The following is a 26852-nucleotide window of genomic DNA, read 5'->3' as shown; positions in this document are numbered from 1 at the left end:
CTGTGACTGTGAGGCCACTCTCAGCTGCCCATAGAAGGCCTCATCAACTTCCTCAGCCTGATCTGGTGGCCTGTAGCAGACGCCCACAACAGTGTCAGCCCTGCCAGCCTGCCCCTTGATCCTGATCCATACACTCTCAACTCGCTCGTCATCCGCTCCTGGGCAGAATTTAGTACATTGTAGTTGCTGTCTCACATAGAGAGCAACTCCACCACCACGCCTGGCTGGCCTGTCTTTCCTGAAAAGGGCATAGCCATCCATGACCACATTCCAGTCATGTGAACTGTCCCACCATGTTTCTGTAATTGCCACCAGATCATAATCTCCCGACCAAACATAGGATTCTAGCTCCTCCTGCTTATTCCCCATGCTGCGCGCATTGGTATACAGGCATTTCAGGGAGCGAGCAGAGCACACCAGTTTCTCCCTAGGGGCATAGGAGGCCACCCGGTCCTCATCAGTTTTAGATTGCAGCCCCACTGGGACAAGCCCAGCTACAACCCCATCCCCCTTCGAGCCTAGTTTAAAGCTCTCCAAATGAGCCCAGCTCCTATTGCTGATACCTGGGAGAAGAGCCCAATCCCCACCTGGCTAGAACTGCCCTTCAGGTAGTTATAGAGAGTGATGAGGTCACCTCTAAGCCTCCTCTTCTCCAGACTAAACAAGCCCAGCTCCCTCAGCCTCTCCCCATAGGGCTTGTGTTCAAGTCCCTTCCCCAGTCATGTTGCTCTTCTCTGGACCCGCTCCAGCACTTCAATCTCTTTCCTGAACTGAGGGGCCCAGAACTGAAGAGCAGAGAGTTTTAAACCAGCAGAACTGACCCACTGAGGAATTTTGATGAATATTTCTCCAGCCGGTGATCAATTTTACACCGCGTGACTCAGTTCCTCTGTTCACTTTATTCTGGGTGAACACTAACACCTGTGTCAACAGCAGATCCCTCAACCGCGAGTGTACCAAGCAGCTCTGATAAAAGGAGATAATTTTGCCTTATTTTCGCAAAAGAGTTCGGGAATTTATGTTTTTCAGCAGCCTGAAACCTCCTGAAGCCTTGAGCCCATGGTTACTACTCGGCGCTTGAACGCTTCTCCCAACAAAGCCTGGCAATCATTTGTAACAGAACCATGGAAGCATTTTGGTTGGAAGAGACACTCAAGATCATGGAGCCCAACCATAACCCACTGCCCCATGTCCTGAGAACTGATACTGTGAAATGACACAGTCCTCCTTAATAAATGCCTAACATTGTTGGAACGAGAAAAATACCTGCACAGAGTCACACATGGGATATAAACACCATGCATGAGGAGTATTACTGTATTTCCTACAATGACTCTTTAAGTCAGAAGATTACAGCTGTTGCAGATTTTAAAACTAATTCCATTATTTTGTTGTAAGGCAATTAATCAGTTCAGAAAAGCCACGTTCGTGTATCCGAGGAAATGCTTTTTCTGGACCAGTCTGTGGTGCTGTTTGTTGAAATGTATGTGGCAATCAGAATTTTAGGGGTTTTTTACACCTTTCTCATTATGTTCTATATTATTGATATCCTTTTTTTTTTTTTAAATCCTGTGCTTAGATCTTCATCCCAATCTCTTTATGTCAGTTAACTGGCAGCTACAAAGACTTTTAATTTTCCAAATACTGATCCTTCTGTTAGAAGGTGAATGCTTTTGCATAAACACTGTGATACTGTGAACCTCATGTCCGTCTGTCCAGCCCTCCAGGGATGGTGACCCCAGCACTGCCCTGGGCAGCCTGTTCCAATGCCCCACAGCCCTTTGGGGAAGAAATTGTTCCCACATCCAACCTCAACCTCCCCTGGCGCAACTTGAGCTGATAAGGTCTCCCCGCAGCTCCTGTTCTCCAGCTGAACCCCCAGGTCCCTCAGCCGCTCCATCACACTTGTGCTCCAGCCCCCGTGGGATCCTACAAACAAAAGGACAACAAGCCCCAGAGATAATAAGTCACCAGACAGGTTGTAACCCCTCGCAGAAGGTACCTGAGCAAACGTCCCCATCCTGGTAGAAGCCGGGTTCGCAGGTGTCCACGCAGCGCCCGTCCCGCAGCCGCTTCCCCGCGTGGCGACAGGCGTCACAGCGATCCCAGGACCGGGAGCAGCTCAGGCAGTCCGGGTGGCACTCACCTGCCACACAAACACACAAAGGCAGGAATGCATCAGCCGTGCTTTAATCAGGGAGGCGCCAAACAACGCGTGCCCCAAAATCCAAGGGAAATTCATTAGTAGCTTCTGCTGGTAGTTCAAGGTGTGTTACTTTGGGGGTGTTTTTCTTCCAAAATGGGGTGAAAGGGGCAAAACAGTGCATTGCTGAGGAGCAAGGAAAAGGATGTGAAAGACAAAAAGTGTCCTTCATTTACACTAAACAACCTGCACGTTTCCAGGGAGTTGTACCCGAGGGAAGAACAGGGAGCGACAGAAGACAGAGTTGAAGGCGACAATGAACACAAGCTGATAAACAGGAGGAATGAATGGGAGGCTCTGTCTCTACCCATTTCTTTCCAATGACGTTCCAAAGGTACACGCAGCCCCACTCTCCCAGTCTGACAATGCACTGACTACTCAGAGGGGCACGGCAGAAATTCCCTCTGCTCCAACCCGAATGTTCTCGGTGAGAGGACACGCGTGAGGGACTGAAGCTCGGGCTCACAGCTGCATTTTGCGTTTGTTTCTCATCCGTTCCACTGTGAACCAGGAAAAGAGCAGAAATACAGCAGGCTTTGGGAAAGGAAATTCCCAGGACACAAAAAGGCAAGTTTGGCTCTGGACGTTCAATACCGTGACTTCAAAAACGGTATTTTCCAAAACGCTACCGTGGTTTGCCAGGGCAACCAGTGCACAGCAGCACCTCTTGATAAGGGGAATAGGTGGGTGCTGAGAACCCTTTAGAATCCGTTCCCTCCTGAGGAACCTGTGCAGATGCTCCTTCCTTTTGAAAACCTGCGACAAATTTATCTGGGCTGCCCTTTTCCTCACCGTTCTACTCGCAGTGCTTTGCATTTTTATTAGTGTGCAGTAAATAACGAGCTTTAAAACATTAACATGGCGAAAGTGCCAAGGCACTCCTGCAAATGTCAGGATAATTAAATGTGAGGCTATTTTCCTTTTACTGAGATAAAACATTAACTGGAGTGCTCTGATAAAACTGCAGTTATACGGATGCAACAAGAAGAGCCACCAATACGAAAAATTAGCAAACCACAGCTAAAGGCCACCAGCTATGAAGCGTAAATCGAGGGGAATGACAACATCCTGCAGAAAAATGAATTTATATGCAAAATTAACAACACACAAGCTAAGGCTGCCCTAATCTTTCCAAACAATTACTAACTGGCAGCCGTTCAGCTCCAGGTGAGCTTGTGGCACAACACTGTAAGCAGGTTCTTTCTTCTTCCTACTCCCAAGGAATAACCAGGAGCCCCTGAACTCCAAAACCCTTGTTGAGACTCAGAAAGGAGTCTCCTGCCTTACAGAACGTGTGTGGAAAAGAAACAAAGAGAAAAAGCCAACTGAAAAATGCTCAGAGTGCTGGAGCAGGCCTGCTGGGAGGACGGGCTGAGAGAAGCTCCGGGGACACCTCATTGCAGCCTTTCTGTGCTTAAAAGGGGCAAAAAAGAAGGGTGGGGACAGACTTTTGAGCAGGGCCTGATGCGATAGGACAAGGGGTGATGGTTTTAAACTAAAGGAGGGAGATTCAGGCCGGACATGAGGAAGGAATTGTTGCCCTGAGGGTGGTGAGAGCCTGGCCCAGGTACCCAGAGAGGGGGTGGATGAACCATCCCTGAGACATCCCAGGCCAGGCTGGACGGGCTCTGAGCACCCTGAGCTGGTGACGATGGCCCTGTCATGGCAGGGGGCACTGGGGAGCTGGGAAGGTCCCTCCAACACGAACCATCCTGTGATTTTCAAAACACCAACTCCAAGGAGAAACTGTTTTGCCAAAGGAAAGCTGTGATTTAAATGAAGCCGGTGCAAGCTTTTGGATGGAGCCCTAAACCTCTCTAGAAACCCTGATTAAATTATACAGAAAGCAGTTAATTAGCAACTACAAAACAAAAGACAAGTTAAGATTCAAGGCGGACGCCAGAGCGGCACCGGGGAAGCGATGGCCGCAGGGACACCAGGGGCTGCCACCCGAGACAGGTGCGGGTCCGAAGCGGTGGCCGCCGGTCCGAAGCGGTGGCCGCCGGTCGGAAGCCGTGGCCGCGGGTCAGAAGCCGTGGCCGCCGGTCGGAAGCCGTGGCCGTGGGTCAGAGGCTGTGGCCGCGGGTCAGAGGCTGTGGCCGCCGGTCCGAAGCCGTGGCCGCCGGTCGGAAGCCGTGGCCGCCGGTCGGAAGCCGTGGCCGCCGGTCGGAAGCCGTGGCCGCCGGTCCGAAGCCGTGGCCGCCGGTCAGAGGCCGTGGCCGCGGGTCCGTACCTGGCTGGCGGGTCCGTACCTGGCTGGCGGGTCCGTACCTGGCTGGCAGCGCGGGCAGCAGTCGCGGTCGGTCCCCGCGGGCCGGTGTCCCGGCGGGCAGGGCGGGCAGGCGCGCTGGAAGCAGGTCACCTCCGCCTCCCGGCACTCGCACTCTCTGCACGGCCCTTCGTCCCACTTCTCTCCGTTCTGCACGAGAAGACACCCAGAGCAAACACCAACAGTGAGCCCTGGCACAAATTCGGTGCTTTTGCCACGCGCGGAAACCCCCGGGTTAACTGGAAGCCTATGTCAGAGCCAGGAGTAAAGTGAGGCAGCCAGCACGGACTGCGTGCTCCTGGGCCATGAACCCCCTTATGCCTTGCCAGAGTCGGGCAGCCTACAAAACGCCTACTCAAGTTGTGCTGCTTCCATGGGAGGAAGTGAAAAAGCAGGAGAAATACCCGTGAAGCTTTGGTGCCAGCTCCTCTATTAAAAGGGACCAAGCACGAACTGGAATAAACCTGACACTTTAATAGATTTTACCCCCCTTGGGGCAGGGACAGAGATCTGAGGAAGGAAAGGGAAGTATTAGCATGAATTAAAAATAAGAACAGCATTAAACTTCTCGTTTGGCAAAGAGCGGCCACCGGCTCCAGTCCTCATCTGCCACAGCAGTGAAAAGTCCATTACTGGTATATTGAAAGTACGTTACTTAACGTTTCTTTTCTATTCTGTTTAACTCCAGAAGGAAAGCTCCTCGAACACAGGACTCCTGTTGCAGGAACTCACTGTTCCATGCTCCAGAGTACCCGGATACTCACAGCTTTGGTAAGTTCTTTGTAAACGCAGTGACTTTTACTGGAAATACATTCAGGACAGCACTTCCCATCTAAGTGAACTAATTCTTCTCCCTGTGAAGAGAAAGGCTGCAGCAGTTCAAACGGAATCAACACCGCCAAGCCCACTGTGGAATGCAGAGGCAGAGCAGCTCTTGCCCTGGAATGCAATCTCCAATATCTAATTTCACCTTATCTTCTCTCTATCCCCCCTTCATCTCTGCAGCTACGGTCTGAAAAATGTGCTCCGTGAATATTGCAGCTGCCGAGCAAAGCTCAGACAAGGCAGGAGCTCAGGGTGAGGCCATCGCTCCATCCCCAGGTCCCGCGGAGCGAGAATCCCCAATCCAATCCACCGCAAGCACCGCGAACAGCAATGCCATTTGTACCCTGAATCACTGGGATGCTACCGAGCGCTGTCAAGATCTCAATGCATAGGAGCATCCTCAATGTTCTACTTTTTTCTCCCCAAGAGAATCTCAAAGCACACGCTGTATTTATCCCAGATGGAAAAAGCCTGCTGTTTGTTCCAAGCGCACTGCTCCGCAGAACGCACCCAAATAACTGCGGTTTGAAGATAAGAATCGGGAGAAGGAGCAAAGCGCCCTAATTGGCCACAACTTTTTGCGCCCAAGTGGAAGCTGAATATTTGGACAAGAGGGAGAGCCTGTCCTAGGGAGCCCGGACACAGCTCAAAAGGAACAGCTCCCATTTCCTGGCCTAAGTAGCATTTCTGGAGCAGATTCTCAGGTGCTGTAAACGCAGGTGAGGTGGCACATTCTCGCCATCAAACAGACAGGCGCCCTGCGTCACCCATCCCGAGTTCCTGCTGGAATATTCCAGCAGTGTGTCGCTCGGGTTGCCTTTGGCAGTTGCTGGACAGGTTTGTTTGAAATGGTTTGAACGCTAAACCGCCGCTGCTGCCTCGGGTTTGCGGTTCCTATCTGTGGCCTCATTACACTTTAAACAGGACGATGTGACCAGAAAATTAATGGTGCCTTAATGAAGAGACGAATCCAAATGCTCCAAGGTTTGCACCAGCTCTGATTTATTGATGCAGGTGCCTAAAAGCCAGACCTGCATCTCAAAAAGGAGAAAGAGAAAATACTTCATTGCTCTTTGACTGAATATTTGATTGCAATGAATGCGCACCCTGTCCTACTGAGGTCACCCGTGGCTGAACACGGCTCGAGGAAGCTGCTTTATCTTAAGGGAAGCCATGCAGAATAATACATCTTTTACCAATTGGGACCATAACTCTTGTCTATAAAAGGACCCTGCCTTCCTCCTTCCCTTCAGCCAGCAATCACTCTTCATTCAACTCAAAACTGCAGCGGTTCATGCTCTGACAAGCAGTATCACTTCTGTAGTTGTTGGGGGTTTCAGCTGGGCGGTTACCTATGAGAGCCTGAATTTGACAAACCGCTGCACGCTTTTCAACGCTGCAAGTTAACATCTGCAGCCACTGCTGTGTCAAATAGCCCCCGCTTTCCTGAGCAATGGAGTCTCCGTCAGCATCCAAGGCGTGAGCGTGAATAGTGAACAATTCTCCGCGCTGAGCCATGACAGCGCGCCATCACCATCAGTGTGAACGATCCCGTTTGCAGCCGCGGCACACAGGACACGGGCTGGGACAGACGCCAGCGCACAAGCTTTAATGAGAACCACGGCTCGGCACCCAGCAAAACCTCCCGGTGCGGCGCGAGCTCAGACCGCCACGGCAGCACCGCACAGCTTGGCGACCACGCTCAATGCAGTTTTGCTACTTAAAAGGCACAATCTCAGATGAACCAGCACACGCTGCTGCATCCTCTCTGCACGATCATCATTCGGGTTCTTACTTTTTTTGAACGCTCGCTAAAACAACCTAATCCAGCGAATCCATTATGTGCAGATTTTAGCTGGGCTTTGGACGCCACACATGGGGCTGCTCCCCAAGATTTCGCACACGGGCCATCACCAGAAATCAGCACCACCGAGAGAAAACCCAGCGGCCGCACGTCCTTCCCTTCTCCGTGACGCTGCGAGGAGCTGCAGTAACGCCGACGTCAGCCCATCCACCAGACCAGAGGCAGCAACCAACAACAGAGTCTTATCCCAATTCGAAACGTATTTGTGTGTGTGTGTCTGTGTGTGAAGCGCTCAACCCCATCTAACGCATTTTGCACGTCCACTACAGAGCAAATACAACCTGGGGAGGGTTTAATTTTGAGTAAACAGTGCTGCTAATAAAATACCTCTATACCACTTCCGTGCCAAGAATGGCAAGGAAAAAAATGAAGGAAAGTGGAACACTGACTTCCACACCCAACTGCCTTACTGATGCCCACTGTACCGTACGGAATGAAGATAAAAGGAACATTTCTTGCACTTTTAACTATCCCTGACCTGCCCGTGTCTCCCCAGGTTTGGCTGCAGGTAGAGCCGCGGCCACAGAAAGCTGCGTGGCTGCGCCCCCCCGCAGCGGGCAGACAGCAGCGCGGGGGAATCCAAGGTAAGTTGGCTGCTAATTCCCACCGTGTTGCTCCACAATACAAGTGCACTGAGCAGACAACCCCGCATGGGAAATCTGAAGTTTACTCCCCTTCCCTGCCAAGTGTTTTGATGGAAATCGCACAAACCAAGCCCAGAGTGAAGGACAGGCTCTCTGAGTGCCTCCAGATGTTGGGCAAGAAAAATAAGGGGAAAAAAAAATCAGAAGGTTTGATAGGTACATCTCGAAAGAAGAAAACGCGTCTCACCTCGGCGCACTCCACCTTGGCACACTCCGCCGGCTGGCAGGTGACCTGCCCTCGCTGGCACATGCAGAAGTCGCAGCGGGTGCTGTTCCACAGCTGGCCGTGGTGGCTGGCGGTGCCGTTGTGCCGGCAGCCCTGCGCGGCAGACACGCACTGCGGGCAGCACCGCCCGGGGCGCCGCGCTCTGCTCTGCCCCTGCGCAAACACGGCCACGCTGAGCGGGGCCGCACGCACCCTCTGGCGCGGCAGAGCGGCACAGGGATGATTGGCAACTACCTTATCGCAGGTGACAGCGGCGCAGGTCTCTGTCACGCAGCTGACCTCCCCTCTGTGACACGCACACGTGGTGCAGGCGTCTCTTTTCCACTGTTCCCCGTGCTGTCCAAAAAGAGCATCCATACAATTGTTAAACACCCTTTGTAGATAACCAAATGATTTCCAGAATACGTCTACTGAATATGATGGCTCCTTCTGCATGTCTGTACCCAGTAATAAACTCTTCCTAAGAAACACTTATGTCTATGTGATCAACGGGAAGAAAAGGTAGGAAGATGACTCTCTGGTGTGTGTTTCTCATTAATGACAGGTCAGTGACATGGGTGAGGCCTTACCTACTGCTATTAGCAAAAAATATTCATTAAGAGAAAATCACGTATACATACATTCATTAAATAACACAATAAATTAACTTCAGACTAAATACTTGGACCTTCACCAGTGCTTTCTGCTTTCCTCCCTCAAAAAAGTGTGAAGAGAAAGCACCTAATCTGCTTCCCCCTGCAAAGCCCCTTTCTGCTGGCCAGCAATTCTTATCTGGTCCCGATTTCTTTCAGCTCCTCCGGCGTTCCAGGAGGAAAAGGAGGAATGGCTGTGCTGGGCGCCCGGTGCTGGCACCAGCGGGGGCGAAAAGGGACGTGCCAGAGCTTCTGGTGCGGCCTGTGCAAGGTTACCTGGTACACAGCTCCTGCCACCGAGCACGGCTTTGGGACACATTCCGGGCAGCACTTCCCCGGAGACACAACCGGCACTTCATCCTAAATACGAAGCAGGAGAGAGAACAGTTAAGCTGAGCATCACAGTCTGGAGTTCCAGGTGTTCAGTATCTGTGCGATAACCCACAGCCACTCGGGGCTCGATTCTGGCTCCGGTATCTGGGGGCAGTTTTCACAACACGAGACCGGTGGGGAAGGCGAGACATATTCCCTTTGTCTCATTTTCCGGGCTTCTTTGGGTGGGAATTGAGGTCTAAATACATAGGTAGGTATATAGATGCAGGTAAAGACACATACATAGACACAAGATAAAGTACAAACACGTATATCTGGGTATACAGAGGAAAAAAGTATACATAAAGCTATGTAGAGAAGCACATTAGGAGAGAGGAGATTTTTTTCTTAGTGCTGGTGAAGCTGGTGACCCTGAGCTGGTGCAGATGTCCCTGCTCATGGCAGCGGGGAACTGGGGAGCTGGGGACGTCCCTCCCACCCAAACCCTTCTACAGTTCTCTGTGAGTCTCATTTCAGCTGCATTTGACTACTTTCAACTGTATTTCTAGAGTTCTTGTTAAAAATGAAAAGTAAACCTGACGACCACACACGCCAGCTGCAAACCAGACACCGAGGTTTGTGCGGAGAAAGCCCCATTCTTGTGGTTTCACTCCTTCCACCAAAGAAATAAAAACAGAAAGGGATCCCGCGGAGGGAAAGCAGGCGGTGCCGCCCGCGGGCCCTGACCTGGCCGCAGAGCAGGGGCTGGCAGGACGCCGTGAAGCACCGAGCGGCTCCGGCGCTGCAGACGCACTTGGCGCAGCGGCCCAGGCGCCAGCCCTCGCCGTCCCCGAACAGCTGCCCGTCGAAGGAGCAGGACTCTAGGAGACATTGGAAAACATCCGTTAGTTTGGGTTTTCCCCAGCACCCCTTAAGGCCTTGTGTCACCCATAATTAAAACACACATTTTGTGCATCTCAGAATTCAAATTCTGGACTGTCGAAGCAGGTGGCAACACCACCAGTTTTCAAGGGCTTTGGACTTGTGGAATGAAGAGCTCTGGATGCACTTCTCCCACTGGCCTTTTATGAGAAGAAGGGTCCAACAGCCCCGGCATTTTTGGAGCTTGCGGTCCGAGTCTGCAAGCGCCAGCGGTGCCCACACTACACAGCAAATACCCGCGTTGCTTTTCTCCAGATTATAATCTCCAAAATAAGCAAGCACTGGGCACAACTGCACACCGCTTAAAGCTTATCGCTTCCTATTGACGTCTGGGTGCAGCTGTTGAACATGCAAATACAGTAGCAAGACAGAGAATTAAGATACACGCTTGACCCCAGTGTCTTCCCAGCAGAAGAAAATCTTTCCAGATTTGGGACTGAAAGGAGATGTCCAGTGACCCACCGCCCGGGCGGCCGCAGCCCAACAGGGCTGAAGCGCCAGTTGAGTGCCCGAGCGCAGAGCAGCGCCCGGCGATACTCACGGCCGCGGCGCAGGCAGCGCGGGCAGCAGGAGCCCGGCGCGGTGTACGGCAGCTCTCCGGCGGCGCAGGCGATGGTGGGGCACGGCGGGGGGCTGCACCGCACCGTCCCGTGGGCGCAGGAGCACAGCACGCAGCCCGCGCCGCTCCACTGCGAGCCGTGCTGCAGGGGACACAACCGCACAGAGCACGCGTGAGCACGGCTCACGAGGACACCCCCAAATACTTTAATTTCCCCTACAAGTGTCTAACTGTGTTCTTCTGCAGGCTCCACGTGCTATAGCCCCCTCTCCTTTCTCCCCTTCGGCCAAGCAGGACACACTATTGCTCAGCCTTCCTGCAAGCCTGCTGACCAAACTCCTGTTTCATTATCTGATAGCGACGGAAAACATCCCAACAAGCTATCCCGCTCCTGCACATCGGCTAAACATCCTGCACTGACGTGAAACAACCAGTCGGAGGGCTAAAAAGGGAGAAGGGCGAGAGCACTCACGCTGTGGGTCTGTCCGTCGTGCTGGCAGGAGCCCTCGGCTCGGGAGGCGCACTCGGGGCAGCACTTGTTGGGGGCGATCCGGAGCACTTCTCCCTGAAACACACAAATCCGGTGAGCGGGGCACGTGGAAAACAGCGTTTGACGTGAAGGGAGGGACGTGGAGCTTTGCTGGACCCCGTGCCCTCAGTTCAGAGAGGAAACGTGTGAAGTGAAACATACACCACGGCCACAGCAGGGGCCGGTGCTGAGAGCCAGAGCATCGGGCTGCTCTGTTTGACATTTCACCATCAAAACAACGGGAGGAGAGTTTACACCCCTAACAGTGCATTTTGGAAGGCCCCAGCTGGACTAGTTTTGAGACCAGCACAAAGAACAACTAGAAGACTCTTTTTCAAGACAGAGGCCAGGATTACTCACTGAGGGATCTCTTGGTTCTTGGTTTGGTTTGGTTCACACCACAGAAATACCGTTTGTTGGGTTTTCCGCCTGCTCAGAACATGGGGTACACCCAGCAGGTTGTACACCCAGCTGCTTAGAACACCTCTGGCTACGCTTTCTGCAGAGACTGTTCCTATTTCTGCATTGCCACTGCAAACAAGAGCAGCAATATTAGCATAAATCTTGTAATAAGCAGATAAGCAATAAACCCTGGAGCGGGATGGTGAGTTATGACCCTGCTGGTTGGTTTATGCTTGAAGGATGATTGCATTTCTTTTTCTTCTGAGATCCTTCATGATCCTTTTCAGCGTTTAAGTGGCCAGACCCTTATGGAACATTTAAACTCTGTCTTGAAGATCGCCCATGGCAAGGAGTCACACAGGTTATTTCATACTATAAATCTGTTTCCCTTTAGGAGCTTTAAACTCACCATCTTTTCATTTACCCAATTTTTAAAATGAACAACAGCTTCCCAAGCCCACCTACGATCGGGTGCTCATGACAGCACTCTTTTTCAGCACAAAAATTCCTAATATTTCAGTCTTGCTTGAATAGTGATAATAATGGGGAAAAGCCGTAAGAATCACAATAATTTCCTTGTTAATGCTGTCATATTGGAAAACACTTTAACCTGCTTCATAAGGCCACGTAATTACATCGGCAGTGCCTCTCTAAACCCCTGATTTCCAGCGCCATTCATGCGTGCTGCCCCAGCAGTGCCGACGCTGCAGCAAGACCAACCCGTGGCCAGACGGCTGTGGCTCAGGTTGCATCGCTGAGAAGCGAAGGGGCACAGGGACCGCGCCTGGCCCTGGGCACACACCCCCCGCAAGGAGAAACGGGATCGCCACCTATAAAGATAAGCAACCAACTCATCTCTGCCAGCTCCTCCATGGAAACGCCTCGTGCCGCATCCTCTTTCCGCGTCCCTCTTAACACCAGCGGAGTTTTGCCTCCACGGGCACAATTACCCCAATGGCTCCCATAGTTCCTCCACGTGTAACGCACCGTGTGCCGGGCCCATTTTGACATATAACCATTGCAGGGTTTAAGGCAGCGGAAGGTGGGGACCGCGGCGTGACGTGACGCTTCTCTACCTGCTGGAAGTCACAGCGAGGGGCCGTGCAGGCCGTGGGCTCACAGGTGACGATGCTGCTGCGGCACTGGCAGTCTTGGCAAGAGTCCGGCTTCCACCTTGTGTTGTTCTGCAAACAAGCACGAGTTTTAAATCAGACCTACACAGCAAAAGTGTGCACCACATCAGCCCTCCCTCCCACACGCTCACCTTACCGGGTACAACTTCGGTGCTGTTCATTCAGTAACATACAACATGCGGTTGTAAGACAAGGACACGCACAGCAAATTATCAGCTACAATGGCAAGATAATTGATGGGACATCATCTCCAATAACCTCATTACAAAATCTCTAGGAAGCTTCTCGGTGATCAGGTTCGGAATTAAATGGATTCAGCCAAAACCACTGAACGCACGGCTGGGTACGAACAGGCTCTGCCTTGGAAAACAAACCCGTCCTTCTCCTTCCCCTTCACCGCTGCCTTCCAGCCGTCCTGACATCACCCAGCACCAGCAGCATCCCGAGAAAACGGAGCCAAAAGGATGAGTTTCTCATCCCAAATACTCTTGTCCATCAGACAACGGCCGCGCGGGCACGAGGCTCCTTTACCCCGGCAGGAGGCTTCCCTGGCACAGACGCCGATGGCCAAACCACCCCGCCTCATCGCTAATTCATGTGAAAAATAACCCCAGACCTCGCTACTCATTTACACGGTGTGGTGATTTACTCCAGCGCTGCCAATTTACTCACAGCATAAAGTACGACTTAGGCAAATTAAGATACACAAATATGATTAACAGCTTACTACTGAGAACACATTTAGGGCTAACTACGAAGAACACATTTAGGACTAACTACTGAAACTGTTAAGCATTGTGATAAAGTACCAAAATGTGCCTTATGGGCCCATTAGAAAGCTAAATGAGGCTGAAAAAGCTTGGAAAATCCGGCTGCTTGCCCATGTGCTGCCGCAGAAGCTGCCGGGTGTTGTGCGGGTCTGGAAACTGCATGTCACGTCCTACAAAGCGGGGGCTGTGCAAACCATGGCTTGCAAACCAAGCGGCTCAGAGGAGTCCCACGAGGTGTCACCACGCTGTGTGCCCAAAACGGGCCTGGCAGAGCCCCCTCTCTTCTCTGACGCTGGATCAAGGCTGCAAACAGTGGGACAACCAGAAACACCGCGAAGAAAATCCTTCCGGCTCTTCGCTGCTTTCCAGAAGCGTTTTGTCAGTATTGAACAGAATAAATCCGGGTGAAGTCGGGTGTGTGCCGAGCTTTAGGAGGCACACACACCACAGCCAACTCCATCCTGCTGTCTTTAAAAAAGCTTTATGGTACTCAGATCCACTCTGACACCCCAAAACCGCGACAACGCCCAGAACCCTGAACATCTTTCCACCCGCACAAAGTGATGTTCAGTCTGCCTGGCAGAACCACTTGGTGTATCTACTGATTCATTCCTTCGCTTGTTTGAAAGGAGAATCCCGAAGCAGCGGGTGGCAAAGGAGAAAACGTGTGCGAGGATGATGGAGAACAACTGCATCCTGAACCCAAAAATGGCCAAGGGACTCGGGCAGCAACAAGGGAGCACAGAGCCGCCCCGCTCACATCCTGAGGCCGAAACGCTCGAGTTGCTGACAAGAAAACCTTCTCTTTGGTTTACAGAGTCCTCAACAGCAAGGTGGGGGTTTATTCTCTGTAATGCTACCAAATGTCTGAACGTTACAGCCTCAGCAAATGGAGCAAACCCCAGTGCTCTGGCTGTGAGCCGTTAGAACTGCAAGCCCATTCCATTCCTTTGCCATGGGAGACAAAAGCAGCACGTTTGCTTCACACACAAGGTGGAAATACAGAAAAGAACGGGGAGGTTATTGCAACAATTGTATTTGGTGGCTTTTATCAACAACAATTTAAGGAGCTTTTGCCTTGCAAGTACTAATATAATTACCAGTATAAATAATGAAGGACTGCGCACAGAGCACTTTGAAGATGGAAAGAGCTCCTTAAGCGCCAACTAGTGCCATTATAATTTATTAATTCTTTGGATTTCCCTACATCAAAAGACGAAATGATATCTAATTCGACTGAATTTTAAAAGGCCACGCTTGCAAGAAGAGATAGATCTACATTATTCGGTTGCTTTCCAGAACAGGGGCCAAAAAGGCAAGACAAGCTCCCAGAGCTCTGGAGCTTGCGGGCAACCAACGGGAGACAAAGTAGATCTCAAGACACCGGAGAATAGAGCGAGAATGTGCTGGGTTTGGAGGACGCTGATGAGGAGAAGAACGCAGGACAGCAAGCAAAAGAGCTGCACATCAATGGGTTGTTGTTGCCACAACATCACATTAACCGGAGCGCAGAACGACCCAGATCTCTTTGACCGTGGCTTTTGCACGGCTGCACCTGTTCCTCCTCTACCGCAGTAAAAACCCACCCCACCTGCTTGGAAATAATCAGAGTCTGCTATTAATACACAAAAAGCCTCCGTAATTTGACCAGACGCTGCTTAATGTGGGATATCACCGCCCCACATAACAATCTGCCGGGACGAGCAGCGCGACAGCCGCTCGTGTCCCCGCTGCCCTCGGCGTTATGGAAACACTCGGCCCGTCCGTACCACGTCACCGCACACCGGACTGTCCCTGTGCACGCCAGAGCCACCGCGCACCGCGGCAGTGCATCGGCAGAGCGACCCCACAGCCTCCAGCACGAACCTCCACCGGAGCCGAGCCCGGAATTCCTCCGCCACGCTGAAAACAAGGTGTTATTGCTCATCGCGCACCGTTACCGCTAAACCTTCTGAGAAACAGTAAAACCGGCTTCCCAAGGGGAATGGCAGGCGGAGCACGGAGCAGCCACGCGTGGGTACCCACCAGCACCGCCAGCAGCCGCCACCACTTGGCCGCGCTCATTCTCGTTCCTCGTTTCCACCGCAATTAGCCGACGGCACCGGGCAATCGGCAGAATAAAGCGGGAATAACGGCGCGAGCGCGCCCCGCGGGGACGCCCCTTAATGGAGCCACAGAGAGATGAAAGCAATTCAGAGACACATAAAAGATTCCCAGTGTCCATCTGGGTTTAGACGTTATGTTTTATCTTTTGCAAGGGGGAGCTGTTGCCACCGCCAAGTATGTTTCCAAATCTGACAATAAAACCCCCTGGAAAATGGGATTTTAATGGGGTTATTCCAGCACGCCCACAAGCAGAACAACGTACGAATGGCCCGGTCTCTGAAACCAAACAGAAATGCAGCTTGTCTGGCTGGCTCTGGATTCCTCGGGGAGAACAGAGCGCTCACGGCAGGGCGCACGTTAACACGTTAACACGTTCGCGCTGTTACAGGAATCGGAGGATACCTTCCCCCTTCTTCCACCGAGGGAACGGAATGGTTACAGAAATCAAAACAAGGCACTGTTTTCAAATACGGTTCATTAGCCTGATGGTTTTTTACACTTCATAATGAAGTTTTTTATCAGTTGTCCCGTTGCAAGAATCACAAGTCTACCAATAACACTCCCCAGCACCCTCAGTGATTCCAGCCGTGTTCCCAGTTATTCTCACATCGCCGGGATTTACGTGTATCTTATCACTCATACAGGCACAGAGGGCTCAAATGAACCCAAAACCCAGCGAGCAAACAGAGAGCTGAACTAAAACCATTTTAAAACATCATTTTTTCTAATCATTCTTTAAGCCAGCACACAGAAATCTTTATTTAGACCCCGAAATCAATAGCTTTGCTGGGCAGCACTCCTCTCTAATGGTTAAAGGGTTTTGCTTGGTCGCTGTTCAAGTAGATTCACCGGGAGTCAAATACACCCTTCATTCTAAACAGCGCACATCTGGAAGAAACGCTGCTCCCGACAACCACTTCACCACACGTTCATTCTGATTCTTGCGCATTCCTACCCTTGCTAATCAATTCCTATCAGCACTTCTATAACGGAAAATTAACAGCAGTACTATCGCTGATTTTTATTAATTAAATAACCTCCTCTGTGAAGGGCATGTAAGAAAAACATGGCATTTAAAAGCAACATAGTTGCATCACACTAAGTTTTTAGACCTAGTAGGTCTCAGGCCAGTTTTCATCCCTGACAGAGGCGATTTTCCTCGCTCTTTGGAAACCAACAGAGAATTGTGAAAGAAAATGAAGAAAAAAGCAGATTAAAGCCCACAATTTTGACGCAAGGCCCAGGGCAGATCAGCTCCCAAGCGCTGAGACCATGACGTTCTGGAGGGAACAAAGGCGGCTCCATTTCAAACTTGCACTCGCTCTCAACACGAGTAGGAACTTGGTTTCCTTTTCTCTCCCTTAGACTGAAACCATAAATTATTTCCTCTGTTCAGGACTCTATAATAAGGCACCTCCTAACTAATAAAACACAAGAGACCTCCCAGGAAATAGCGTTACCTGGCAATACAGGTTGTTTCACACTCGGATACCTCGAAGCCCCAGTTGGGAACACCCGCTTGGCACCAGAAGCTCCGACCACCCACCTTCCTCACCGCCCATTCTCCCCCTGCTTGACCCGTTCTAACAACATTTCCTTATGCAGGAGCAGGAAAGCCCTGCCCGAACCAGCCTGCAGCTTCTTTGCAAACTCTTTTCACACTTTGTGTCCGTTGACAAAAGGACGCGGTGATTATCTAACAGTAAAATGCCATCACTAGAAGGGACGGGGTCCGGCTGCAAGCAGTGAGAGCAAAGATCCATCCAGCCCAGGAGTTCGCTGTTGACGAGCAAAAAAAGAGCAGAATCCTGCACTCAAGTCCTGTTTCTGAGATCTCGCCCGTGAAGGAGGTTTTCCTGCATTTCCTTTCGCAGCACGTTTTTTCCATGCCAAATCCTGCGCCGGGTCTGCTGAACCGCACACACCAGCACTTCTTACCATGCAGAAAAACATCCGGGGTCCCTCCTGCTGGCCTTTCCCCCTTCACTCCAACGGTTCCTAACCTGCCAAGCGGCACATTTCAAACATCCTCCCCCAAAACGCCTTCTGAGCGGCTACGGAACCCAGAGCATTCCACTGAACAGCTGTTGAAAAGAAGGGAGGAAAAGGATTAACTTAACCTACGGTTGATCACGGCTTTAAAGACAGCATTAATTACATTGCTGATTCAGCAAGGGAAGAAAATGCCGTTCAGTAAAAGCCATTCGCAACAGGCCCTCGAAGTGGAGTATTGGCTGAGATGTAACTTCTTGAAGGCAGCAATACACCCTAGAGTAATTTTGCAAGCCACTTTAGCAAATACACAGGCATCTCCAAAGCCAAGCGGGATAGTCGGGACGCATTCTTTCAAAGTGCAGAGAGAGGAATGAAGCCCCCCAGATCCTGCCATGGATCCACAGTCGCCTCTGCTACAGCTGCCAGGACACACAGCCCTGCGTGTCCTCACCTTCCACCCCACTAATAACCCGCTCCCTCTTCCTTCAAGGGGGAAGGGACCCCGCGAGCGTCCTGCGGGTCATTAATCCTGCTGAACGAGCGCGATGGTGGGAGCGGGCAGACAGGGTCCCGCAGGCTGCCCTCGTGTCCCCCGCATTGTCTGCGGAGCCCGGCTCGCTGCTGGCTCCACCATTCAACAAGTGCTAATTCTGCGACCAAGCCAATTGAAATTAATGGCAGCAAAACGTATGGCACAGCTTAGTATTTTCCCCTAATACACAGGCTCCGCGTTGCCTTCTCTTCCAAATGATTAAATTAATTGACTTTGGCACGTAGAAACTACAGGCTTGAAAACATCATAAAGCTTAAAATGACCTGAAAAGGGCAAAGGTGATGTATGTGTTTGTGTTCTGCTTGTGAGGAAAGAGGTTGCTGGGACCATTTTTACAGGTAAGATGTCATAAAAGCCACTGGTTTTTAAATGCTTCAAAACCGTCTTTTGCCTGATGTCCTCTGTATTTTCTCAAAAGCTTTCTGCAGAGCAGCGCTCAGCGCTCAGCACTCCTCCTCCTCCTCCTCCTCCTCCTCCCCACAGCTTCATTGGGGACACAAAGGGGTTCTCCTCCTGTCCACCCCACACAGGGAGGGACAATCGTGAGAACTCACTGTCGATGAACCAGAAAAGGATAACCGGATTGGCAACGGCAACAGACAGTGCGTGTAAAGAACGGACACATCCTTCTGTTAATTACAACCGCCCTGTTCCTAAGGACCTGAACTGCTAATTAACCAAAACAGGGGAAGCCCCACGGTCCAAGCAGGGCAGCAAACCAGGCTGTGCATGGGGCTGCCGGTCAAGCGCCTCGCACAGACAGGAAAACCAACCAGAAACTGAAAATCCAGCCCCACGGTGAGTGAGCAGCACGTGTCCGAAGCCCGGGCCGGGCTGAAGGGGCGAGCGGAGACAGTTCATTTGCAAAAGGGATTGGCACAGCTGCTTAAACACGCGCGGCAGGTCTGGCAACCCTAACCAAGCACCGGGTCAAGCAACAATATTGGCATTGAAGGGCAGCAGCAGGTATCGGGTATGCCTATCAGCAGAGATCAGACAATCACTGTGCTTGGAAAAGACCCTCAAGATCATTGAGTCCAACCATAGCCCACCCCTGTCCCTGCCCCACGTCCTGAGAACCTCGTGTCCGTCTGTCCAACCCTCCAGGGACGGTGGCTCCAGCACTGCCCTGGGCAGCCTGTTCCAATGCCCCACAGCCCTTTGGGGAAGAAATTGTTCCTAAATCCAACCTCAACCTCCCCTGGTGCAACTCGAGACCGATCTCTAAGCCCTGGCAACCAGAGCGATGCAGTTCTCCCAAATGACGGGTCTCAGCATCCTTCGGTGACACAAGCTCCTCTGGGAAGCAACTGAAGGTGCTGGAAGTTGGGGTGCGCGGGGGAACCGCCCCGTGCCAGGCTGGTATTGCAGCTGGAAAAGAGCAGCTCTTCCAGCTGAGCATTTTTCTCTTATTGCTGTTTGATTTGGGGATGACATCTGTCATCGTCTGCATTACCAGCACATCTGACTGCCTGGACAGCGTGCACAAAAACATCACACACAGCCATTTCACCTTGAAATATGCCAGAACCGGCTTGCTTTCTCATATGCCTTAAAAAAACCCCAAAACAAACCACCCAGTTAGTGACAAATATTCGGTGTAACTTCAGATCGTAAATCCCAGCTAGATTCCTGCTGGCCAAGAATGGAAGACACAAAAGACGACTTTCCCGTCCTCGTCCCTCCAGCCGTGGCCACCGCAATGGAAACCCATAACCTCCAGCACAGACAACCCAGTGGAAACCTCCGTGTGCCTGTGATCGCAGCTCACACCGTTTCAAACACACCCACCTTCTCGGTACTTCACATCTCGCTCAGAATAAACCTGTGCTAGAAGCCTGGGAACAATTTATACGGCAAGCTTTAATGGTCCTGGAGCTGTAAGGGTAAGACAGAGCACACGCAGAAGGACTTATTGAGACTCTGGAAAACAAACTGGGTGGTCCTTAAATCTCTCTGATGCTCACGGTTTAAAAAAGGGACAGTTTTATATCTAAGCATTTTATTCCTTCACCGTAGTGCGGTCTTAATCTACAGCAGCTGCTCTATGAAATATTCAGCAGAGGTGAAACATACGCATCCTTTCAGTTCAGAAGAAACTGCGTCTTCCCTCCATCTCCAGAATATTATTGAAAGTAACACCTGAAAATTCACTTTTGTTCACTGTTTAAATTCTCCTCTCCTCTCCTCTCCTCTTTCTCTTCTCTCTTTGCTTCACTTCCCTTCGCTTCTCTTCCTTCTTCGCTTCTCTTCTCCTCTTCTCTTCGCTTCTCTTCTCCTCTTCGCTTCCTTCTTCTCTTCTCTTCTCCTCTTCTCTTCTCTTCCTTCTTCTCTTCCTTCTTCTCTTCTCTTCTCTTCTCTTCTCTTCTCTTCTCTTCTCTTCTCTTCTCTTCTCTTCTCTTCTCTTCTCTTCTCTTCTCTTCTCTTCTCTTCTCTTCTCTTCTCTTCTCTTCTCTTCTCTTCTCTTCTCTTCTTCTCTTCTCTTCTCTTCTCTTCTCTTCTCTTCTCTTCTTCTCCTCTCCTCTCCTCTCCCTTCTCCTCTCCTCTCCCTTCTCCTCTCCCTTCTCCTCTCCTCTCCCTTCTCCTCTCCTCTCCCTTCTCCTCTCCTCTCCCTTCTCCTCTCCTCTCCTCTCCTCTCCTCTCCTCTCCTCTCCTCTCCTCTCCTCTCCTCTCCTTCTCTTCTCCTCTTCCTTCTCCTCTCCTCTCCTTCTCTTCTCCTCTTCCTTCTCCTCTCCTCTCCTTCTTTTCTCCTCTTCCTTCTCCTCTCCTCTTCCTTCTCCTCTTCTCTTCTCTTCTCTTCTCTTCTCTTCTCTTCTCTTCTCTTCTCTTCTCTTCTCTTCTCTTCTCTTCTCTTCTCTTCTCTTCTCTTCTCTTCTCTTCTCTTCTCTTCTCTTTTTCCCTTCTTAAAGAAGGAATGAAACATTAACTGTTTCAGAGCTCAGGTATTTTTAATTCATTTTTTCCCCTGAAGAAGGAAATCCCATTTTCCAAGGTGTTGCTGAGGCAGTTTTCCCAGGGCGTGGGGAGCACCCCCGCGATGCCTTTAGCACCAGGTTCCTGCTGGATCCCGATAAGGTTTTAAGTTTTCATTCATCGGCAGCTCCTTTGAGCAAGTCTGGGAAGAACCCACACGTGACAGCTGCCTATACCCTAAGGACACAGAGCTTCCCTGAGGAATCAAGAGGGAATTTGTGCTACAAATGCAGCCTGGACACTTCCTCAGGCTCCAGGAGTCCCACAAAAGGTATGAACGTGAGTGATGAACTTAGTTACACGGACAGAAGGGCCTCCAAAGGAAAAGCAGGTTAACCCTTGGCAGCTCTAGACCCATTTCTGAGAACACAGAGCAGTGTTCCCAGGACTCCTGGACCTGACCAGGAGCTTCAACCTGCCAATAAAAAAGGGTAGGGGATTTAGAAGAGTATTCTGTTTTTTCCTTCCTCTCCTTCCCCTTTTTCCCCCAGAAAATAAATGAAACTGAACTGGGAGATGCAAGACTAGTGAATCCACTTTCTTCTCGGTAGGATATTCACCTGTGGCCACCTGATAAGCCGGAAGGGGGAAAATAAAACCCCAATGCACAATAAAGGTTGATTTGAACTGAAAGACTCCGCAGGTTCACAAGCCTGTTAGACTGAGCTATGCCAGAACAAAACACACTCCCGTTTCATTAAGGTGCATTGTAAAGACAGCGTAACAAATTGCAGTCCACAATGCAAGGAACCCGAGAAGGAAAGAAACTTAAAATCAACAACCTCCAACCTGGGCCTCGCGCTTCTGACTCAGCACCATGGAAAACCTCGTCTGAGGCTCTGGAAAGAAAACGCCATAACGTACCGACGTGGGCAGAAAGCCCGTTTGTCAGGGGCTCGGGAACATTGAGTATTTCAGTGCTGTCTTCTATGCTGCAGTAAATACGGCACTTTATAGCCACCTGACAGGTGTTTAAGTCCTGCTATTAATCTTAATTCAAGTTCTGGGCCCCTAAGTACAGGTTTATGGGTTTGTTCTGAGAAAGCCTGAAAGAAGCGATCATAAACACAGCCCTCACCAAGCCCTGAGCAACAACCTCAGCGGGACAGATGTTGTGCAGGGCAGCACCGCTCTGCAAGAGAGCTCAGGCAACCTCCTCGACCAGCCAAACAAAGCCACAAATGCCCACGTAAGGTCTTGGAGCTGGATTCATGTTAAGTCTATGCCTCACGTGAGTTTGCAATGGGCTGTGATGATGCCGCACAGTCCGGCATTGGTGGTACAAACAGCCAGCAAAGGCACATGTGGCAGCGCTCACTCACCGGTTTCATTTTGGGATTGTCTGGAATGTGCAGAACGTCCCTGCACCGGCACGGGATGGGAGGAGAGCAGAGGGAGCAGCGGTGCATTATCGCCTCCCAGGACACGCGCGGTAAAGCAGCAGCTGGACCGTGCAGAACTGCCCCAGCGGAGCTGAACGCAGCCACGGGCGCCTTCAAATTGAGGGCAGGCTCCTCAAAAGCAAACCTGCAATCCTCCTCAACACAGCACGCTGAAAATTCTTCGGCTCCCCTGCACCTCCGGAGGGGAACGGGTGCTGTGAGGGCTGCTGGGTGCAGCACCGCTCCCTCCAGCGCGGGAAGCCCTGGAGAGAGCCAGCGCTCTCCTGCCACCGTGGGGCACGGGGAACCCCGAGCTCCCCACCGCGCTGGGACGTTCAGGCAGCCAAGTCGCACCGCGCTCGGAAACAAAACATCTGCCGAGGGATCAGCAATTGCTTCTTATCCCATATTAATCTGCAGAGCTTGCCCATCCCCTGGGGAGGAACAGCGAGGCGTGCGGCTCCAGCGCGGCTCAGAGCGCACTGGGCTTGGCAGCCAGCCCGCACACGGCGTGTTCCACCGCTCGCTCCCGCACCGCTGAGCCGGTACGGCTCCCAGCCTGCACACACCGCGCGCCGAGGCTCCGGCGCCCACGGGCTGCGCGCACGAGTCGCATCACGTCCACCCCACCCGTCCACACCCTGCAGTTTGCACCCTGAAAACGAGAGCTTCATAAAACACGAGGGTCTCCTCTGCAGGAAGAGGATGAGCCGCCCCAGCAGAACTTTTTGTGCAGAGTCATCCATACATTATTACAACTGCATTTACACATAAGGTCTGCAAGCGGAATGAAAAGATGGCAACCCGGACGCCACCAAAGGACGGGGTTTTGCTCATGCTGCCATGCTCAAGTGAACAATCCATTTGTAAGAGCATCATGCCAGCACCAAGACAGAAAACATGTGGCAGAAGGTCAGTGGACAGGCTGCCGGGGCCCCGGCTGGCTCTCCAGGGAAAGAGAAGGGACTGGAACTTCCAGGAACCTCCTCCAGCTCCATCACCCTCTGAGAATCACGCGCACGTGGTTCCAGCACACGCTCGGGGATCAGAGCAGATGACAGACTGTCCGAAACGAGAGCCCGTGGGGAGTGCTACCCCAGCCCTGCCCGGTGAGCCCGCTGCCAGCGCTCAGGAGCCCGTGGGAATCCAAATCTGGGCAAGGCGCCGGCTTGGAAAAAGCAAAGCACCTCCAGAAAATGGATCACGTCACCTGCGGTGGGGTGGAGGATCCTTCCACAGCTTCCTGTGAGGTCCTTTCCCATCGTTTCTCCTTCTCCCTGCTATTTTTCCATTTGTTATTGCCATCGTACATTGAAGTCTTAATACTCAGGCCATTGTACTTCACCTACCCTTTCCCACCTTCCCTGCGCTCGCTTGGTTTCCTTGGTCAGCTCTGCTATGTTCAGCAACCTTTCAAAAATTTATCAGCTGTGGAGAGTCACGTTGTACAAAAAGAACCCAATTTTCACATTCCTGGTGCAATCTCGTCATCTGAATGTGTTCAAAGTTTTCAGACGACAAGGTCTTGTCTTTTAAGCTATTTAAACCTTCCCAGAAAAGTAAAAACACTCTGAAAGGAAATGACATTTAGTGCTGATCTGAAACATCCCCGCCAAACATCTTGTCTCATTAAAACATTCGTTCCCAAACCTGAGCTTTGCAGAGGACAATCGCTTTGCACAGTGCTGTATGCAGCTCTGTCGACATGTCACAACAGCACAGGGGGGAACCCTCAGTTCCTACACGGAGATCATGCCAATTATTCATCCAAACAGCAGAACAACAAACGCAGGCGGCCTCAAGGTGCCAGTGGACCCTCTGCAGACCCAAACCCAAGGACTACAAGCGGTCACTCTCAATGCTCGTCCCCACAGAAGAAAACCTAAAGCTCAAACACTCTTGGAGTAGAAAAACGCACACTACCTTTTCTCTCCAACATGCCTCCTGGGGGTGCTGTGCCCTGGTTTCCAGCTGGTCACACCTCCCATCCCAAGAGCTGACATTTTGATTCCAGCAATGCCAACGTAAGGTAAGCCAACTTGAATATTTCAGGTGGATGGGTCTGGCAAGTCCCTTCCTTCCAGATGTCATTTAAATTTTATAGGGAGGCAGAAGAAAAGCGCTTCATGCACGATGGCAGCCCTAGGAGGAGCAGCCTGGCACACACAGTGCTCGCACCGTGGCCACCGCTCCAGCGTAAGGGCAATGGCACAAGGTCGGGGAGGGAGCCCGCGGGGCCGTACCCCTCGAAAGGCAGAGGAGCAGAGCTGCCCACCGGCGCCTCAGCAAGCTGGGGAACGAATGATGCTCGGTCCTGCCTGGTGGCCTCCACAAAACAAGCTGCGAGTGTCAGCTTTGCTCCTGTGCGCTCGCATGTCTAATCACATCTGAAACAAGTGCCCCCTTAAACGACAATTTCTGCAGTTTCAGCTGCTCTGAAACACACCGATGCTAATAGGCAGGAGGTAACTTGTAACGGCGAGCAAAACCACCTTCCTCGGAAGGGGATTCCGCTATTCCAATCCAGAACAAAACCTTTGAGCGGGACTCTGAAGAGGAACAAAGGAAGGTGCTGCACAATAAATCCTTCAGAAGGGATGGGATAACGGCAGAGCCATTTGAGCGCCTGTCAGTGAGCAATCCAAGATAACGGCATCAGTCCTCACTGTTTAAATACTGGAGAACAAGGTCAGCAGAAATGTTCCCTTCATTCCACTCCCAGATTTTCCTCTTCCAGCCACCGCCCGTAATGACCCACAAAGACAAGCTGCTGTTCCCAAAGCCCGCGCCTGCCCCAGCGCGGCGCCTTGCCCTGCTCTGATTGTCCCACAGACAAACCACACAAACCAAGGCTCAGCTCTACAATCATCCCCTTCATCCTGCCCTGCCGGCAAACTGATGGGGGCCTGCCTGCCTGCTAAGGATGGGGGCACTGGAAATGCCCTGTGCAAACATTTGACTTGTCTCAGTTACTTGATTCTTTGTGTGTTCAGCATTTCGCAGACACATGAGCAAGAACAGGCTTCCTCTCTTCTGTTTCTTTCCCTCCGCATGTCTGGTTAAACCCAGGACAACTAATCCTTCAATTCCAAGCACAGCTGCAGCGAAAATGGTGCATGAAGTGTCTGTCCACAGCTCCAGCCGCCGCGGGAACTGTCACCGGCCACTCAGCTGCCACGGGGCTTTAGATCATATGGCCAGGCCATCGGGATTTAATTCTTCTATACGATATCTAAAAGTCATTTACTTGCAGGAACTCGCAATTAACCACACCACATCGACCACGGTTGTAATATCCATTATCATGCTTGTTTGTCAGTGCTGAAACAGGTGCTGGGAAAAAATCAGATGGAGCCACGAGTCATTTCACTGTTGCCCAAAGCAGCAAAACGCGTTCCAGCGGCTCATCAGAGCCCCCAAAGCCCCTGGTCACCCACAGCGCACACGTACAGCACCCTCCTCCTCCCAGTTCACACGCCCAGCACCAGCGCTACTGCGCAAACCTCATCAGAAACAACCCTTTCTTAATTGCTTTTCATTTAAATGTTTCCCCTAATTAGAGACATTTCGAAGCTTGCCGCAAACAAAGGCGAGTGGGAGCGATGTGAATGAAGACAAGGTTCACCCAGAAGGCCAGAAAAATCGAGTTTAGTCTTCTCAAAGCAAGAAAGGATGGACTCCCAAGTACCAAGCTGTCCTGACAAGGGACTTCTGGAAACCTCCCCAAGAACCCGTGTTTTATGAGCAGGGGAACATTCTGCCCTGGCTGGGATCTCCATTTGTGGCACGATGAACCCCAGCACCCACCCTGCCGATACACACGAGTCTGCCCACTCCACCCTCCTTTATGTCTACGAAATGATGATATACTAATATATTCACTGCTGTCCTCTCACCTTTCGAATTTCAGCAGGATTTTTCAGGCAGAAAGGAAGACCAAGAGTGATGATCACACATGACACGTGCAACACAGCATCGCCCTGTATGTTCTGTGACCAAAATATATCCCCAGGGCTTGAGCCCGACAGCAGGATTCCCTCTGCTGGAAGTCGCGGGGTGTTTGCAGAAGACAGAGCCACTGAAAGTGGCTGAATTCAGCGCACGGTCCCCACAGACCTGTTTCTGGGAGGATCAGAGATCTGCGGGTTCCTTGGCACTCATCCATTCGAAAAGCATCACGCAATAACATCCCGTTTTCACACCTGAGAGATTTGGGTGCTACGCGGTACCTGCCTGTGCGTGGCACCAACGGCTATTCTGCGCAAAAAAAAGTCCCAAACCAAGAACGTCTGCAGGAAAACACGAAGTGGAAACCCCAAGTATAGATGCAGAGACACCCAAGTCGCAGCTGGTTGCCAAGCGTAAGCTCTCCCAACATCCACCTCTTGTACTGAACCCTCTCACAAAAATTCCTTCTCCAGACAAAGGGGAGCCAAAAATAAGTATGGGGGGACCCCAGTGCTGCACCACTGCAGGAGCGCCTGCTCCGAAAGGACATGTAACAGACACTTCAAGAGGAAACACATTGAAATT

The 26852-nt window shown here is 51.5% G+C and overlaps 1 protein-coding gene across 5 annotated transcripts in view; it reads right to left on the bottom strand.

Moving 5' to 3' along the window:
* The window catches only part of FRAS1 (Fraser extracellular matrix complex subunit 1), a 112270-nt gene that overhangs the window by 63828 nt on the left and 21590 nt on the right, over nt 1-26852 (bottom strand). For 4 of the 5 annotated variants that reach the window (XR_014183863.1, XM_082050618.1, XM_082050619.1 and 1 more), the window contains exons 3-11: nt 12484-12591; nt 10949-11041; nt 10459-10618; nt 9723-9856; nt 8940-9023; nt 7993-8367; nt 5237-5326; nt 4475-4622; nt 2003-2146 (exon numbers count right to left, since the gene is read on the bottom strand). Coding sequence is in view for 4 of the 5 variants with exons in the window: in XM_082050618.1 (XP_081906744.1) it covers nt 2003-2146; nt 4475-4622; nt 5237-5326; nt 7993-8367; nt 8940-9023; nt 9723-9856; nt 10459-10618; nt 10949-11041; nt 12484-12591 (1336 nt within the window). In the remaining variant the exon portion in view is untranslated. The remainder of the gene's footprint in view (nt 1-2002; nt 2147-4474; nt 4623-5236; nt 5327-7992; nt 8368-8939; nt 9024-9722; nt 9857-10458; nt 10619-10948; nt 11042-12483; nt 12592-26852) is intronic. The other variant, XM_082050621.1, reaches the window with a different exon arrangement.

Source organism: Streptopelia decaocto, assembly GCF_964273445.1.
Source record: "Streptopelia decaocto genome assembly, chromosome: 4".
Lineage (NCBI taxonomy): Eukaryota > Metazoa > Chordata > Aves > Columbiformes > Columbidae > Streptopelia > Streptopelia decaocto.
The sequence above is the reverse complement of the archived record's forward strand: the minus strand, read 5'-3'. Positions and strand labels throughout refer to the sequence as shown.